The sequence below is a fragment of the Leptopilina heterotoma genome, unplaced genomic scaffold (assembly GCF_015476425.1).
Source record: "Leptopilina heterotoma isolate Lh14 unplaced genomic scaffold, ASM1547642v1 Lhet_26, whole genome shotgun sequence".
In the NCBI taxonomy this organism is placed as follows: Eukaryota; Metazoa; Arthropoda; class Insecta; order Hymenoptera; family Figitidae; genus Leptopilina; species Leptopilina heterotoma.
In genome coordinates, this window is record NW_025110969.1 from 3314051 (window position 1) to 3330563 (window position 16513).

A 16513-nucleotide genomic window follows, 5' to 3' on the forward strand; every position below is an offset into this window, starting at 1 on the left:
TTTGCTATAGTCAAAGCATACAAAGAGTGCTCTCGCACGGAGCAGAGCACTCCGTCTCAGAGCAGAGAGCAGTTAACCGAATTCGCTATAAGTAAATTATTTAATTCCTATTTTAAGGCGGTGTTTACATGCTTGCGTTTGAACGCAGGTACAATGAAACTAGCGCGAAATTTTAAATAATTTAAATGTGTTCATTTTTAATTGTAAAATTTTTATATATTTTTTGTCAATAATATTCCAAAAGTTATTTAGGATTTAATTTAGGAATTAATTTATTATTATTAATTTAATTCGGAAATTATAGAAAAAAAGTTGTAAAATTATTCGAAAACATCAAAAACTTCTTTCTTAAATAAATATTTAAATATTGTTATTTTTTCACAGGAATTAAGATTTTTAAAAATGTAAAATTCAAATCTTTTTGAAATTAAACAATTTATAAAAGTATTATCATTGTTTTACATTAAGAATATTTTGTTACTGTAACTTCTTCAAAATTATTTTTATTATTCCAACTCAATTATTATTTTCTAGAATTTTTAACTAAAATTCTTCTCTAAATCAACTATTTTTATAATTTTTGAAAAAGTTCTTTGAGAATTTTTAAATATATTTGTTTAAAATTCAATTTTACAAAATTTCGATTATTCGAAAATTCTTCAATTAAATCATTGTAAGAAAAATTTTGGAAATTTTTCCAAAACAATTTAGAAAGCAAATTCTACTATGTAATTATTTGGAAAAATTTACTAACATAGATTTAAGGAAATTTTTATAAAAAATTATCGAAAATTTTCTATGAGTTTAGAAACATACTCATGAAATAGCCTAGGTAGAAAAACTCACAAAAGCTTGGAAAAATTTTCTTAAATGTTTAGGAAAATTTTTGAGAATTTGGAAAAATGTCCATGTAATTTTCACGTAACTTCAAATTATTTAAAAACAAATTAAATTAAACTATTTCAAAAAAATGAATTCTTCAAAATTGACAGTTTAAAATATAGAAAATTCAAATTTTCAAATAATTTTAATTTGAAACCTTTTCAAAATTATTCAATTATTTAAATAAAAAATTAAATAATTTTTTGAATAATTGAATGTTTTTTAAATTTTAATTCTTAAAAACCTTTTTTTAAACAAATTTATAAATAATCGAATTCTTTTGACGAATTTTAATCAAACTTTTAAGAACAATTACATTTTTCGAGAAATTCGATTAAAATTGTACTAAAAATAATTAAAGTTCTGCGATTAGCTTTATTATTTATGAAAATAATTGAATTTTATAAAAAAAAAATTATTATTTATGAAATTAATTGAATTTGAGAAGAAATTTATAAAATATAGTATACTAAGCAACAAGTTACGTAAAGGTACTTTTAATAAAAATTTCTGACTTTTCCTTGAATCCCTTATTCTCAGAATTTATGATTATTGTTGTTATAATAGTAATAATCTATATTCCAATTCATATTTTTCAATTTTATGAAAAAAATTTGAATTAAAAATTTTTGAATTCTATTTTTTTAAAATTGCTAATTTTATTTAAAAAAAACTTGTAAGAATTGTTGCTAGTATAAAAAATATAGTATAAAGTACAAACATATAATGGAAGAGACAAAAATTGTTGCAGTAGAAGAAACAAATTCATAACAAAAAGCATTTTTGTTCAATCTTTTAATCCAATTGAATGAAAAAGTGTGGAAATTTCAAGTATAAGATAATATAGTGAAATTCCACATTTTTTTCATCGTAATATAATTATAATATAAATATTAATATATTTATCACTTTTTTTTCTTAATTAGTGTGGAAATTAAGAAAATGCTGATGTTAATATTCGAAGATCGCTCATTGAAAGATATTGTAAAATTTTTTCTATATTAATTGTTGAAAATTGAATTCTAAAATTCCCTTCAATGTAATGATACAAATAATTCGTGGACATGTCAATTACATCAATTTTACGCTTTGCTCTCTCAATACGTAACTTTAATAATTTTGCATAAGCGGAAAATTTATCGTATGACAATTCAATGGTGTTTAATAATGTCTCATCTCTTATGCACCTCGTAATTATATCAAAAGGCTTTACCAAAATATCGTAAAAAGTTAAATTTAATTCATCGATAACTTTTGTTTTCTGCATATTTATTATCTGTAGTCGACATTCATTTTGAAATTCTTGTATTTTTGTTACATCTTCTCTTGAATTAAAACATTCAATTATTCTTTTGTCTCTGGGTGCTAATAATTCAAGACGTCCAATTATCAACTTTAAAAGTACATTTTGTTTTCCTTCAAAAATACTTGAATGTACGTTCTTTTGTATGACATTTAAAAGCTTGTCGACGTCCTCTATTTCATTGACTATAAATAAATAGCTCCAATTATGTACAAAAGCACCAATTTCGGTTCGGTGTACTTTAAAATCGTAGTATTCGCTAATAATTTCAAAAATAATTACAGAAATATATTTCTCTAACTGTGAATCTAGAACATGTGCAAGATCACTTTTCTTTAAATAATTAAATAAGCATCTAATAATTGCAGTACGAAATTCCTCATTTTTTTCTTTAATGTTCACAATCTCTTTATTGTCACTGATGTTCGAAGTTTGTAAATTCTCGACAGAAATTTTTAAATTAATGACTGTAGTCAATAAATCATCTATAATGTTCCTGTCCCTTTCCTTGAGATCTCCGGCAATTAATAACAACTCTGTTATTTTTAATATATTTTGAAACATTGAAGGTGTAATTGTTGATTTTGCTCCACATAGTACATGATTAAGTGTTGGAATCCTTCTCTTCTTAGGGGGCTTAGCACCAGAGGCTAAGAGAAATTTAATCATATTAAAGTGACCCGCGGATGCTGCAAAATCCAATGGTACAATGCATTCTTTTGTTTTCGAATTAATTTTTGCGCCATGCTTCAGAAGAATTTCAACTAAACGTGTATGTTCGGAGGTAGCTGCAATATGGAGAGGAGTTATATTGTCACGAAAGCAACTGTCGACTGAACAACCTGCTTCTAGGAGTATTTTTAAAATTTCCTCATTTCCATTTTCAACGGCAATGTAAACAGCGAATTGTCCCAATTCTCCAGCTAGAGACTTCATTTCTACTTTGTTGAGGATTTCTTTCACATTTTCGATTTGATTCGCACGTACAGCGGAATGAAGTTCAGTTTCCTTGGAGCATAACTCAGCTTCGATTTTGGAAAAACAGGTTAATAGGTATCTCCAAAGTTTTAATTCGCCTCTTGCAAATGATTGAAGAAGTAGGGTATTTTTTGAAGTATACACATTTTGTTTTAAACCGAAATCAAGAAGACATTTCAAGATATCTGTATGTTTATCTGTTGTACAGTAATGTATGAGAGGATTTTTTGTATCTATTATTGATATATTTTCAAGCAGATATTTCACAATGTCTAAATGATGTTTAGCTAGGGCCATACGTAGAGGTTTTGAATATTCATAATTTTTTGAATCAAACTTGTCAAATATATTTGACATTAATAATTTGACTATTTCTAAATTTCCAACTCTAGCAGCAATGGCCATTGATTTCCAGAAGCATGGATAATTTGATTCATTCACATTGACACTTTTTTTTAAAAGACTTTCGACAATTTTAATACTCTGCTTTGCAACTGCGACATTAAGGATCTTTATACTGTCTTTACTTGGAATATCCAAACAGGTACTATTTTCCAAAAGAAATTCGGCTACTTCAATTTCATTTTCGTGTAAGGCAATGAATAAAGGTGTTCTTTCTCTATAATCCTTGACATTAATGGTAGCTCCTTTTTTTATCAGCAAATCAACAATATGTAGGTGGCCTCGTGCTGCTGCCACGTGCAACATTCTTCTGCCAAATACTTTTTCTTCTAAATTATTTTCATTGAGTAGAAAACGAAAGCGATTTAAATTACCATTGTGAACGGCAAGAAAAATAGGTGTGTAACATTCAGTATTATTGTATTCTCCACAACCATCGTCATTTTCGTTTGTATCATCATCATCATAATAGTCATTTTTACTAAAACAAAAGTCACCATCATGCCACTCTTTTCGGTACATTTTTCATTCACCTGATCTTAATAAAAACGAGGTATCTTTCGGTCCTGTTTATACACACTTATAGCGATGTCAAATTCTACATTAAATCTCGCCCGCAACTTTTTCGATGGTACCTAAAAGATTTGAATTTTATCCATTAAACTTTGAGAGAACTTTTGTTAATCAACTATAATTTGTAGATACTTTAAAGTAAAAATAGAATTTATACAATACATACCCAATTGTCCGGCAATTGTTGATTTTCCAAAATAATGTCGCCTTCAAAATGTACTACACAGAGGAGAGGATGAATCACTTTTATAGACTTGTAAAGTCAATCTAAAACAACATTAAAATAATCTGTATTACTTTTTAACATTTATTCTAAATCTATAGCAAAGATTATAGAATATAATCTAGAATTTACATAAATTCGTATATTTTCACAAATTTACAATTATTTTTTATTTCAAATCAAATAAATAATAAAATAATCAGGGTTGTTACACTTTTTCTCTTTTCAAATTCCCTCTGACTTTTACAGATTTTCCAGGATAAAAAAACGGAATTTTCCCAAGTTTTTAAAACGAAAATTATTCGAAAATATCAATAACTTCATTTTTAAATAAATATTTAATCATTATTATTTTTTCATAGAAATTAAGATTTTCAAAAATTTGAAATTCAATACTTTGTTACTGTATATTCTTCAAAAATTATTTTCTCATCATTACAATTATTCATTTCTAGAATTTTTAACTAAAATTATTCTTTAAGTCAATTTTTTTAAAATAATTTTTCAAAAAGTTCTTTAAGAATTTTCAATTTTTTTTTGTTTACAATTTAATTTTACGAAATTTCAATACTTTTAACGAACAAAAAAAGTCGCTTTAGTCGATTAAAAATAAAAAAAAAGTCGAAAAAGTCGTTTATTTTATATATTTTGTATTCCCCTGATTCTTCACTGATTTCTAAATTCAATTAATCCAAAATTTTCAATTAAAATTCTTTAAAAGTTAATTTTTAAAAATTGTAATAAAATACTTGAAAGAAATGATTTATTTTCTATTAAATTTTACGAAAATTTCAATTATTCAAAATCCTTTTAATCGTATACTTTAAAAATTTCGATTATTCTGACATTCTTCAATTAAATGTACCTATTAGAAATTGAAAACTTTAAATAATTAAAAAAAAATTCCATTAAACTTTGTGAAAAAAATTTTAATATTACAGAATTCTTAATTAAAAGTATAAAAAGTTCAAATTTTCAAAGATTTTAATTTAAAACCTTTTGAAAATTCAATTATTACTAAAAATCCATGCTATAATGCTTTCAATATTCAATTACAATCTCGATTATAATCTTAAATTTAAACTCAAATTCATTTTTAAATCAATATTTATTAGAAAACTCTACAAAAATTCAATTTAATTCAAAAATTATGTAACTACAAAAATAAATATTTTATTAAATAATTGAATTCTTTCGACGAATTATAATAAAATTTTTAAGAATAATATTTTTTCGAGAAATTTGATTAAAATTGCATTGAAAATAATTGAAATTCTGCCAAGAATTTTATTAACGTTTTTGAAAATAATTGAATTTCAGAGAAAAATTTTATTAATTAGGTATAAAAATAATTGAAATTTTGACTAGAATTTTTGTTAGTTTTTTAACATATTTTTTTTTTGTCAAGAATTTTGAAAATAATTGAATTCTTGAGACGAATTTTATTAAAATTTCTTTTTAAATAATTAAATTCTTTGGTGAAATTTTATTGAAATAGTAGACATTGAAAATAATTTAATTTTGACAAATTTGTTAAATTAATTAATAAATTGTAGCTAAAATTTTTGAAATAATTGAAATTCTTTGCTGAATTTCAATAAAATTTTTAAGAACCTAATTATACAGTTTTCGAGGAATTCTATTAAAATTGTATTAAAAATAATTCAAAAGTCTGCCATGAGTTTTATTATGTATTTATGAAAATAATTGAATCCCTGTAAAAAATGTTATTATTTATGAAAATAATTTAACAATAATTTGTAAACAATTGAATTCTTATGAAATTTTTATTATTTATGAAAATACTGAAATGTTTGCGTAGACTTTTATTTATAAATGTTTTTTAATTAATTGAATTGTTTTGGGAATTTTTATTAAAGTAGTATAGATATTAAAAAGCATTGAATTGAGGAAAGTTTTTAAGAATAATATTAAAAATTTTTAAAGAATTTTAAACTATATGATTTCAAGAATAAACACTATAATTTTATAAACAACAGTTTTCCAGAATTTCGATAAAAATTCCCGAAATTCCCTGACTTTTCCCTGAATTTCTAATTTAAAGAATATAATAATTTAAACGTTTAAAGTACAATTTTGAGGTTAGAAATCATTTGAGGATTGTTCTTGACAATTAATCTCATATCAACATCACATAAGTATAATACCTAAAATACACTTGAAACTTATCTTAAAATAAGAAAATTGTTATTACTTGATGCAATAAATGTTTAAAAATAAGAAAAGTCTTCTTTTTTTCTTTAAGAAATAAACATCTACATATCACACTCGGTCGTATGAAATCTCCCAAAAATCAAATCGATCGAATATCCATTACATCGAATTTCAAAACATCGAATGCTCAATACATCGAATTTTCAAAACATCGAATGCTCAATATATCGAATTTTCAAAACGTCGATTGCTCAACACATCGAATTTTCAAAACTTCGAATGTTCATTAGATCGAATTTTTAAAACATCGAATGTTAAATTGATCGAATTTTTAAAACATCGAATGTTAAATTGATCGAATTTTCAAAACTTCGAATGCACATTACATCGAATTTTTAAAACGTCGAATGCTCATTTCATCGAATTTTCAAATCTTCGAATGTTCATTTGATCGAATTTTCAAATCTTCGAATGTTCATTTGATCGAATTTTCAAAACGTCGAATGCTCATTTCATCGAATTTTCAAAACTTCGAATGTTCATTAGATCGAATTTTTAAAACTTCGAATGTTAAATTGATCGAATTTTCAAAACTTCGAATGCTTATTTCATCGAATTTTCAAAACGTCGAATGCTCATTTCATCGAATTTTTAAATCATCGATTGTTAATTTGATCGAATTTTTAAAACGTCGAATGTTAATTTTATCGAATTTTCAAAACTTCGAATGCTCATTTCATCGAATTTTCAAAACTTCGAATGCTCATTACATCGAATTTTTAAATCATCGAATGTTAATTTGATCGAATTTTCAAAACGTCGAATGCTCAGTTCATCGAATTTTTAAAACATCGAATGCTCATTTCATCGAATTTTCAAAACTTCGAATGTTGATTTGATCGAATTTTCAAAACTTCGAATGCTTATTACATCGAATTTTCAAAACTCCGAATGCTTATTACATCGAATTTTCAAAACGTCGAATGCTCATTAGATCGAATTTTCAAAACTTCGAATGCTTATTTCATCGAATTTTCAAAACGTCGAATGCTCATTTCATCGAATTTTTAAATCATCGATTGTTAATTTGATCGAATTTTTAAAACGTCGAATGTTAATTTGATCGAATTTTCAAAACGTCGAATGCTCAGTTCATCGAATTTTTAAAACATCGAATGCTCATTAGATCGAATTTTCAAAACTTCGAATGCTTATTTTATCGAATTTTCAAAACGTCGAATGCTCATTTCGTCGAATATCCAAAACTTCGAATGCTCATTTCATCGAATTTCCAAAACTTCGAATGCTCATTTCATCGAATTTTTAAAACATCGAATGCTTATTACATCGAATTTTAAAAACTTCGAATGCTCAATACATCGAATTTTTAAAACATCGAATGATAATTTGATCGAAATTTCAAAACGTCGAATGCTCATTACATCGAATTTTCAAAACATCGAATGCTCATTTCATCGAATTTTCAAAACGTCGAATGCTCATTAGATCGAATTTTCAAAACTTTGAATGTTCATTTGATCGAATTTTCAAATCTTCGAATGTTCATTTGATCGAATTTTCAAAACGTCGAATGCTCATTTCATCGAATTTTCAAAACTTCGAATGTTCATTAGATCGAATTTTTAAAACTTCGAATGTTAAATTGATCGAATTTTCAAAACTTCGAATGCTTATTTCATCGAATTTTCAAAACGTCGAATGCTCATTTCATCGAATTTCCAGAACTTCGAATGCTCATTTCATCGAATTTCCAAAACTTCGAATGCTTATTTCATCGAATTTTTAAAACATCGAATGTTAATTAGATCGAATTTTTAAAAAGTCGAATGTTCATGTCATCGAATTTTCAAAACTTCGAATGCTCATTTCATCGAATTTCCAAAACTTCGAATGCTCATTACATCGAATTTTCAAAACTTCGAATTCTCATTAGATCGAATTTTCAAAACTTCGAATGCTCATTAGATCGAATTTTCAAATCTTCGAATGTTCATTTGATCGAATTTTTAAAACGTCGAATGCTCATTAGATCGAATTTTCAAAACTTCGAATGCTCATTTCATCGAATTTTCAAATCTTCGAATGTTCAATTGTTCGAATTTTCAAAACTTCGAATGCTCATTACATCGAATTTTCAAAACTTCGAATGTTAATTTGATAGAATTTTTAAAACTCCGAATGTTAATTTGATCGAATTTTTAAAACTTCGAATGTTCATTTTATCGAAGAGAATTTAACATCTGAGTTTACTATCTATGTAATATGTTCTTCCTAGGGAATTTTGAAAGTGCGCGAGATTTGAAATCGTTTTGGTAAGTGACAATTTTTTTTATTGAGTAAAATTTTTTTGTTTGTTTACTAATTACTTGTCAGTAAATGTTTATTTTTTTGTTATATAAGTATCACTATTATTATGATTATTTTAATTTATATTATAGTTTTTATTATAAGGTAATTAAATTAAATTGTGATTATCTATTACAATCATAGATGGCTCTAGTAATATGAATATGTGTTTTACAAATTTTTATAAATATTAATCTGTTTATAGTATAATTATTAATATTGTTATTCTTATTATTGTGTAATTGTGAATTTATTATGTATATTTAATGTAATATTGATTTATTTAGAAGTCAGTAAGATGATCGTTAAAAAAAAGTAGTGAATATTTCTTATTTGTCTAAATATTTCGCTTCTAAATGAAGAGTTCAAGTTTCTTTTATCTATTTATAATGAATGATTGAATGAATGAATTAATTAATTAATTAATTAATTAATTAATTAATGTGCATAAATTAAAATTATTTTCAAATTAAATAAAATATTGTGTATTGTTATTATTTTGTTATTTCTTTATATAGTGAATATTAAATTGCATTACTCTCTACTTTAAATAAGAAATAGATTCTATATGTAAGTAATACTTAAATTTTTATTGTAAATAAATAACAAGATTCCTACAGAAATCCGAAATTAAAATTCCATACCTTTTCCATGATTTATAGGTCAAACTTTTACGACATTCCAGTGCAATTTTAAATATAATTTCATTACTTTTGGGCTCTTCGAAAATAGTTTACTTATTGAATAGCCTCGACTCTTTGATAAAAAATTTAAAATTATCTAATATTATCAAAAATTCAAATATCCGAATTGCTTAAAATGCAACATTTTTTCCTCTTTTTTTATGGGATTTAGCTTCATTATTTTTGGGCTCTTCGAAAACAGTTTACTTATTAAATAGTCTTGACTTATTATTATTATTATTATTATTATTATTATTATTATTATTATTATTATTATTATTATTATTATTGTTATTGTTATTATAAATTCGAAATAAAATCACATTTTATATTAAACAAAATTATATTTTTATTTATAATTGTAGAACTACATACATTTTATTTTATAATCGTGAATAAATCTTTGAAACATTAAAAGTTGTTATACTTTTTTTATAAAATTTACATTACTATAAAAGTTTAGTGCGAGTGACTGAAGAAAACGGTGATTTTTAGGAATTTTTTTCAGGGAAATTATTGCATCTAATTTTTTATACAGTTTTGTACATGTATACATATTTGTATAAATAGTCAACATTTTGTAATTTTTTCAAAGAAAAATATTCTTTTTTAATTAAGAGTTATTCGCTATATAAAAAAAATCCAGTTTTCCCACTGCGCTGCAGTGATTGCGGCCTTCTGAGGGACTGAAATAAAAAAAACAAAAAGTTTATTTAAGTCGAAGATATTTGCCGTACAATGACTCTCGGATGTCAAAAAATGGGACGCATGAATATTCCCCACATTGAACTTGCAACAATTTTTGTGGTATCGAAATAAAATACTTAAAATATCTACTTATTAGAACTGCAATAATTCGAGTTTTCTTTTAAACAAATTTTTATCACAAGAAATTAGTATTTGAAAAAATATTTATTAACTACTTTTTTCATTTGACTGTATATTAATTTATAAAAATATCCATGTAGGGAAATATGAAAGAATAGAACATTTAGTTGTTCAGCGTTTTTTTTTAGTATGTATTTTAAAAAATAAAAATTTTGCTTAAATGAAATTTTAAGTGCATAAAAGTTTATTTAAAAGGATTATAACCTAAAAAATTTGTCAATTATCAGAATTTTCATTTCGTAGTATTTCTATATTATCGAATTTTTATGTAACGTAAAATATATGTAATTGAGCTATAATCTCACAGAATTTATATTTAACATAATTTTGATGTACAACTATTTATATTTAGTTGAAATTATATTTAAAATAATTTTTATTTAATCAAATTTTTATTTAACCATATCTGTAGTTAACCGAATTTTCGTATGAGTGAATTTCCAAAGTACCAAATTTATAAAACATAGAATTTTCAAAACGTCGAATTTCTAAAGGTGCTTCTATACCTCCGGTGGATTGGTCAAGCAATCGGCTCGATGAATTTTCACGGTCGGAAAATGTACTTTCATGGCGGGTATTTTTGAATAAGTAAATGTTGAAAAGGTTTTTACTTGAAAATTTATTTAAAAAAATGATTTTATCATAGAAATTCTTTTGAAATTTATGTTAAAAAACATGTTTTATTTCAAAAGTTATCAAATTTTAATTCAAAATGTTTTAATTTTCCAAAGAAGAGTAAAAAGCCTAATGTTTTTGAAATGCTAGTACAGACGGTACAGACTGTTTGTTATGAATGTACATAACCTAGCGTTGTGTTGTCGTGCTTGTGATATTATATTCTAAATTTAATGATTTTATTATTATTATATTAAATAATAATGAACAGACAACACAACGCTAGGTTATGTACATTCATAACAAACAGTCTGTACCGTCTGTACTAGCATTTCAAAAACATTAGGCTTTTTACACTTCTTTGGAAAATTAAAACATTTTGAATTAAAATTTGATAACTTTTAAAATAAAACATGTTTTTTAACATAAATTTTAAAAGAATTTCTATGATAAAATCATTTTTTTAAATAAATTTTCAAGTAAAAACCTTTTCAACATTTACTTATTCAAAAATACCCGCCATGAAAGTACATTTTCCGACCGTGAAAATTCATCGAGCCGATTGCTTGACCAATCCACCGGAGGTATAGAAGCACCTTTAAGCATTAAACTTTTAGAATGTCGAATTTTCATTTGTCCTAACTTTTTTTGCCACAAGAGTTTCCTCTCTGTAATTCTTATTGATATGGTTGATTTAAATTGTGCGGGAAATTTGAAATCATATGTTAAATCAAATTTCGCGCGCAATTTTAATCTACCTTACCGACTAACAACATAGATAGTAAACTCTATAGTGTCAAAAAGTTAGGACAGATGAAAATTCGACATTCTAAAAGTTTAATGCTTTAGAAATTCGACGTTTTGAAAATTCTATGTTTTATAAATTTGGTACTTTGGAAATTCACTCATACGAAAATTCGGTTAACTACAGATATGGTTAAATAAAAATTTGATTAAATAAAAATTATTTTAAATATAATTTCAACTAAATATAAATAGTTGTACATCAAAATTATGTTAAATATAAATTCTGTGAGATTATAGCTCAATTACATATATTTTACGTTACATAAAAATTCGATAATATAGAAATACTACGAAATGAAAATTCTGATAATTGACAAATTTTTTAGGTTATAATCCTTTTAAATAAACTTTTATGCACTTAAAATTTCATTTAAGCAAAATTTTTATTTTTTAAAATACATACTAAAAAAAAACGCTGAACAACTAAATGTTCTATTCTTTCATATTTCCCTACATGGATATTTTTATAAATTAATATACAGTCAAATGAAAAAAGTAGTTAATAAATATTTTTTCAAATACTAATTTCTTGTGATAAAAATTTGTTTAAAAGAAAACTCGAATTATTGCAGTTCTAATAAGTAGATATTTTAAGTATTTTATTTCGATACCACAAAAATTGTTGCAAGTTCAATGTGGGGAATATTCATGCGTCCCATTTTTTGACATCCGAGAGTCATTGTACGGCAAATATCTTCGACTTAAATAAACTTTTTGTTTTTTTTATTTCAGTCCCTCAGAAGGCCGCAATCACTGCAGCGCAGTGGGAAAACTGGATTTTTTTTATATAGCGAATAACTCTTAATTAAAAAAGAATATTTTTCTTTGAAAAAATTACAAAATGTTGACTATTTATACAAATATGTATACATGTACAAAACTGTATAAAAAATTAGATGCAATAATTTCCCTGAAAAAAATTCCTAAAAATCACCGTTTTCTTCAGTCACTCGCACTAAACTTTTATAGTAATGTAAATTTTATAAAAAAAGTATAACAACTTTTAATGTTTCAAAGATTTATTCACGATTATAAAATAAAATGTATGTAGTTCTACAATTATAAATAAAAATATAATTTTGTTTAATATAAAATGTGATTTTATTTCGAATTTATAATAACAATAACAATAATAATAATAATAATAATAATAATAATAATAATAATAATAATAATAATAATAATAATAATAATAATAATAATAATAATAATAATAAGTCAAGACTATTTAATAAGTAAACTGTTTTCGAAGAGCCCAAAAATAATGAAGCTAAATCCCATAAAAAAAGAGGAAAAAATGTTGCATTTTAAGCAATTCGGATATTTGAATTTTTGATAATATTAGATAATTTTAAATTTTTTATCAAAGAGTCGAGGCTATTCAATAAGTAAACTATTTTCGAAGAGCCCAAAAGTAATGAAATTATATTTAAAATTGCACTGGAATGTCGTAAAAGTTTGACCTATAAATCATGGAAAAGGTATGGAATTTTAATTTCGGATTTCTGTAGGAATCTTGTTATTTATTTACAATAAAAATTTAAGTATTACTTACATATAGAATCTATTTCTTATTTAAAGTAGAGAGTAATGCAATTTAATATTCACTATATAAAGAAATAACAAAATAATAACAATACACAATATTTTATTTAATTTGAAAATAATTTTAATTTATGCACATTAATTAATTAATTAATTAATTAATTAATTAATTCATTCATTCAATCATTCATTATAAATAGATAAAAGAAACTTGAACTCTTCATTTAGAAGCGAAATATTTAGACAAATAAGAAATATTCACTACTTTTTTTTAACGATCATCTTACTGACTTCTAAATAAATCAATATTACATTAAATATACATAATAAATTCACAATTACACAATAATAAGAATAACAATATTAATAATTATACTATAAACAGATTAATATTTATAAAAATTTGTAAAACACATATTCATATTACTAGAGCCATCTATGATTGTAATAGATAATCACAATTTAATTTAATTACCTTATAATAAAAACTATAATATAAATTAAAATAATCATAATAATAGTGATACTTATATAACAAAAAAATAAACATTTACTGACAAGTAATTAGTAAACAAACAAAAAAATTTTACTCAATAAAAAAAATTGTCACTTACCAAAACGATTTCAAATCTCGCGCACTTTCAAAATTCCCTAGGAAGAACATATTACATAGATAGTAAACTCAGATGTTAAATTCTCTTCGATAAAATGAACATTCGAAGTTTTAAAAATTCGATCAAATTAACATTCGGAGTTTTAAAAATTCTATCAAATTAACATTCGAAGTTTTGAAAATTCGATGTAATGAGCATTCGAAGTTTTGAAAATTCGAACAATTGAACATTCGAAGATTTGAAAATTCGATGAAATGAGCATTCGAAGTTTTGAAAATTCGATCTAATGAGCATTCGACGTTTTAAAAATTCGATCAAATGAACATTCGAAGATTTGAAAATTCGATCTAATGAGCATTCGAAGTTTTGAAAATTCGATCTAATGAGAATTCGAAGTTTTGAAAATTCGATGTAATGAGCATTCGAAGTTTTGGAAATTCGATGAAATGAGCATTCGAAGTTTTGAAAATTCGATGACATGAACATTCGACTTTTTAAAAATTCGATCTAATTAACATTCGATGTTTTAAAAATTCGATGAAATAAGCATTCGAAGTTTTGGAAATTCGATGAAATGAGCATTCGAAGTTCTGGAAATTCGATGAAATGAGCATTCGACGTTTTGAAAATTCGATGAAATAAGCATTCGAAGTTTTGAAAATTCGATCAATTTAACATTCGAAGTTTTAAAAATTCGATCTAATGAACATTCGAAGTTTTGAAAATTCGATGAAATGAGCATTCGACGTTTTGAAAATTCGATCAAATGAACATTCGAAGATTTGAAAATTCGATCAAATGAACATTCGAAGTTTTGAAAATTCGATCTAATGAGCATTCGACGTTTTGAAAATTCGATGAAATGAGCATTCGATGTTTTGAAAATTCGATGTAATGAGCATTCGACGTTTTGAAATTTCGATCAAATTATCATTCGATGTTTTAAAAATTCGATGTATTGAGCATTCGAAGTTTTTAAAATTCGATGTAATAAGCATTCGATGTTTTAAAAATTCGATGAAATGAGCATTCGAAGTTTTGGAAATTCGATGAAATGAGCATTCGAAGTTTTGGATATTCGACGAAATGAGCATTCGACGTTTTGAAAATTCGATAAAATAAGCATTCGAAGTTTTGAAAATTCGATCTAATGAGCATTCGATGTTTTAAAAATTCGATGAACTGAGCATTCGACGTTTTGAAAATTCGATCAAATTAACATTCGACGTTTTAAAAATTCGATCAAATTAACAATCGATGATTTAAAAATTCGATGAAATGAGCATTCGACGTTTTGAAAATTCGATGAAATAAGCATTCGAAGTTTTGAAAATTCGATCTAATGAGCATTCGACGTTTTGAAAATTCGATGTAATAAGCATTCGGAGTTTTGAAAATTCGATGTAATAAGCATTCGAAGTTTTGAAAATTCGATCAAATCAACATTCGAAGTTTTGAAAATTCGATGAAATGAGCATTCGATGTTTTAAAAATTCGATGAACTGAGCATTCGACGTTTTGAAAATTCGATCAAATTAACATTCGATGATTTAAAAATTCGATGTAATGAGCATTCGAAGTTTTGAAAATTCGATGAAATGAGCATTCGAAGTTTTGAAAATTCGATAAAATTAACATTCGACGTTTTAAAAATTCGATCAAATTAACAATCGATGATTTAAAAATTCGATGAAATGAGCATTCGACGTTTTGAAAATTCGATGAAATAAGCATTCGAAGTTTTGAAAATTCGATCAATTTAACATTCGAAGTTTTAAAAATTCGATCTAATGAACATTCGAAGTTTTGAAAATTCGATGAAATGAGCATTCGACGTTTTGAAAATTCGATCAAATGAACATTCGAAGATTTGAAAATTCGATCAAATGAACATTCGAAGATTTGAAAATTCGATGAAATGAGCATTCGACGTTTTAAAAATTCGATGTAATGTGCATTCGAAGTTTTGAAAATTCGATCAATTTAACATTCGATGTTTTAAAAATTCGATCAATTTAACATTCGATGTTTTAAAAATTCGATCTAATGAACATTCGAAGTTTTGAAAATTCGATGTGTTGAGCAATCGACGTTTTGAAAATTCGATATATTGAGCATTCGATGTTTTGAAAATTCGATGTATTGAGCATTCGATGTTTTGAAATTCGATGTAATGGATATTCGATCGATTTGATTTTTGGGAGATTTCATACGACCGTCACACTACATGTAATTGACTTTTATGACCGTTGAAAGGGGAACTACAACAAACTGCACTTACCTCATATTTTAGTTGAAATGTGACGCTTGTTTGAATATTTTTCACTTAAATTACTACTCGCGTAATTTGTTTACTTTCAAATCAAAATAATAGTGTATATTTTTCGATTGTTGTCGAAATCGAATTCTTGATATTCCCCATATTCCCCAATAATGGAAATCATGAAACAATTAAAAA

At 24.7% G+C, this 16513-nt stretch overlaps 1 protein-coding gene across 2 annotated transcripts; it reads right to left on the reverse strand.

Moving 5' to 3' along the window:
• Positions 1-1691: 1691 nt before the first annotated feature.
• Positions 1692-16473, reverse strand: LOC122503392 (ankyrin-1-like). 2 transcript variants are annotated; one of them, XM_043613905.1, is made up of 3 exons: positions 16337-16473; positions 4305-4405; positions 1692-4200 (listed from the first exon to the last, which is right to left on the reverse strand). In XM_043613905.1, the coding sequence occupies exon 3, from the start codon at positions 4085-4087 to the stop codon at positions 1817-1819; it is 2271 nt and encodes a 756-aa protein (XP_043469840.1). In that variant the 5' UTR covers positions 4088-4200; positions 4305-4405; positions 16337-16473; the 3' UTR covers positions 1692-1816. The 2 variants fall into 2 exon arrangements, with proteins under 2 accessions (XP_043469840.1, XP_043469839.1); XM_043613904.1 differs by lacking the exon at positions 16337-16473 and adding an exon at positions 6577-6715.
• Positions 16474-16513: the final 40 nt, after the last annotated feature.

Bases quoted from the DNA above. Each gene is read 5' to 3' on its own strand.
- LOC122503392 (XM_043613905.1), bottom strand. From the start codon at position 4,087: ATGTACCGAAAAGAGTGGCATGATGGTGACTTTTGTTTTAGTAAAAAT.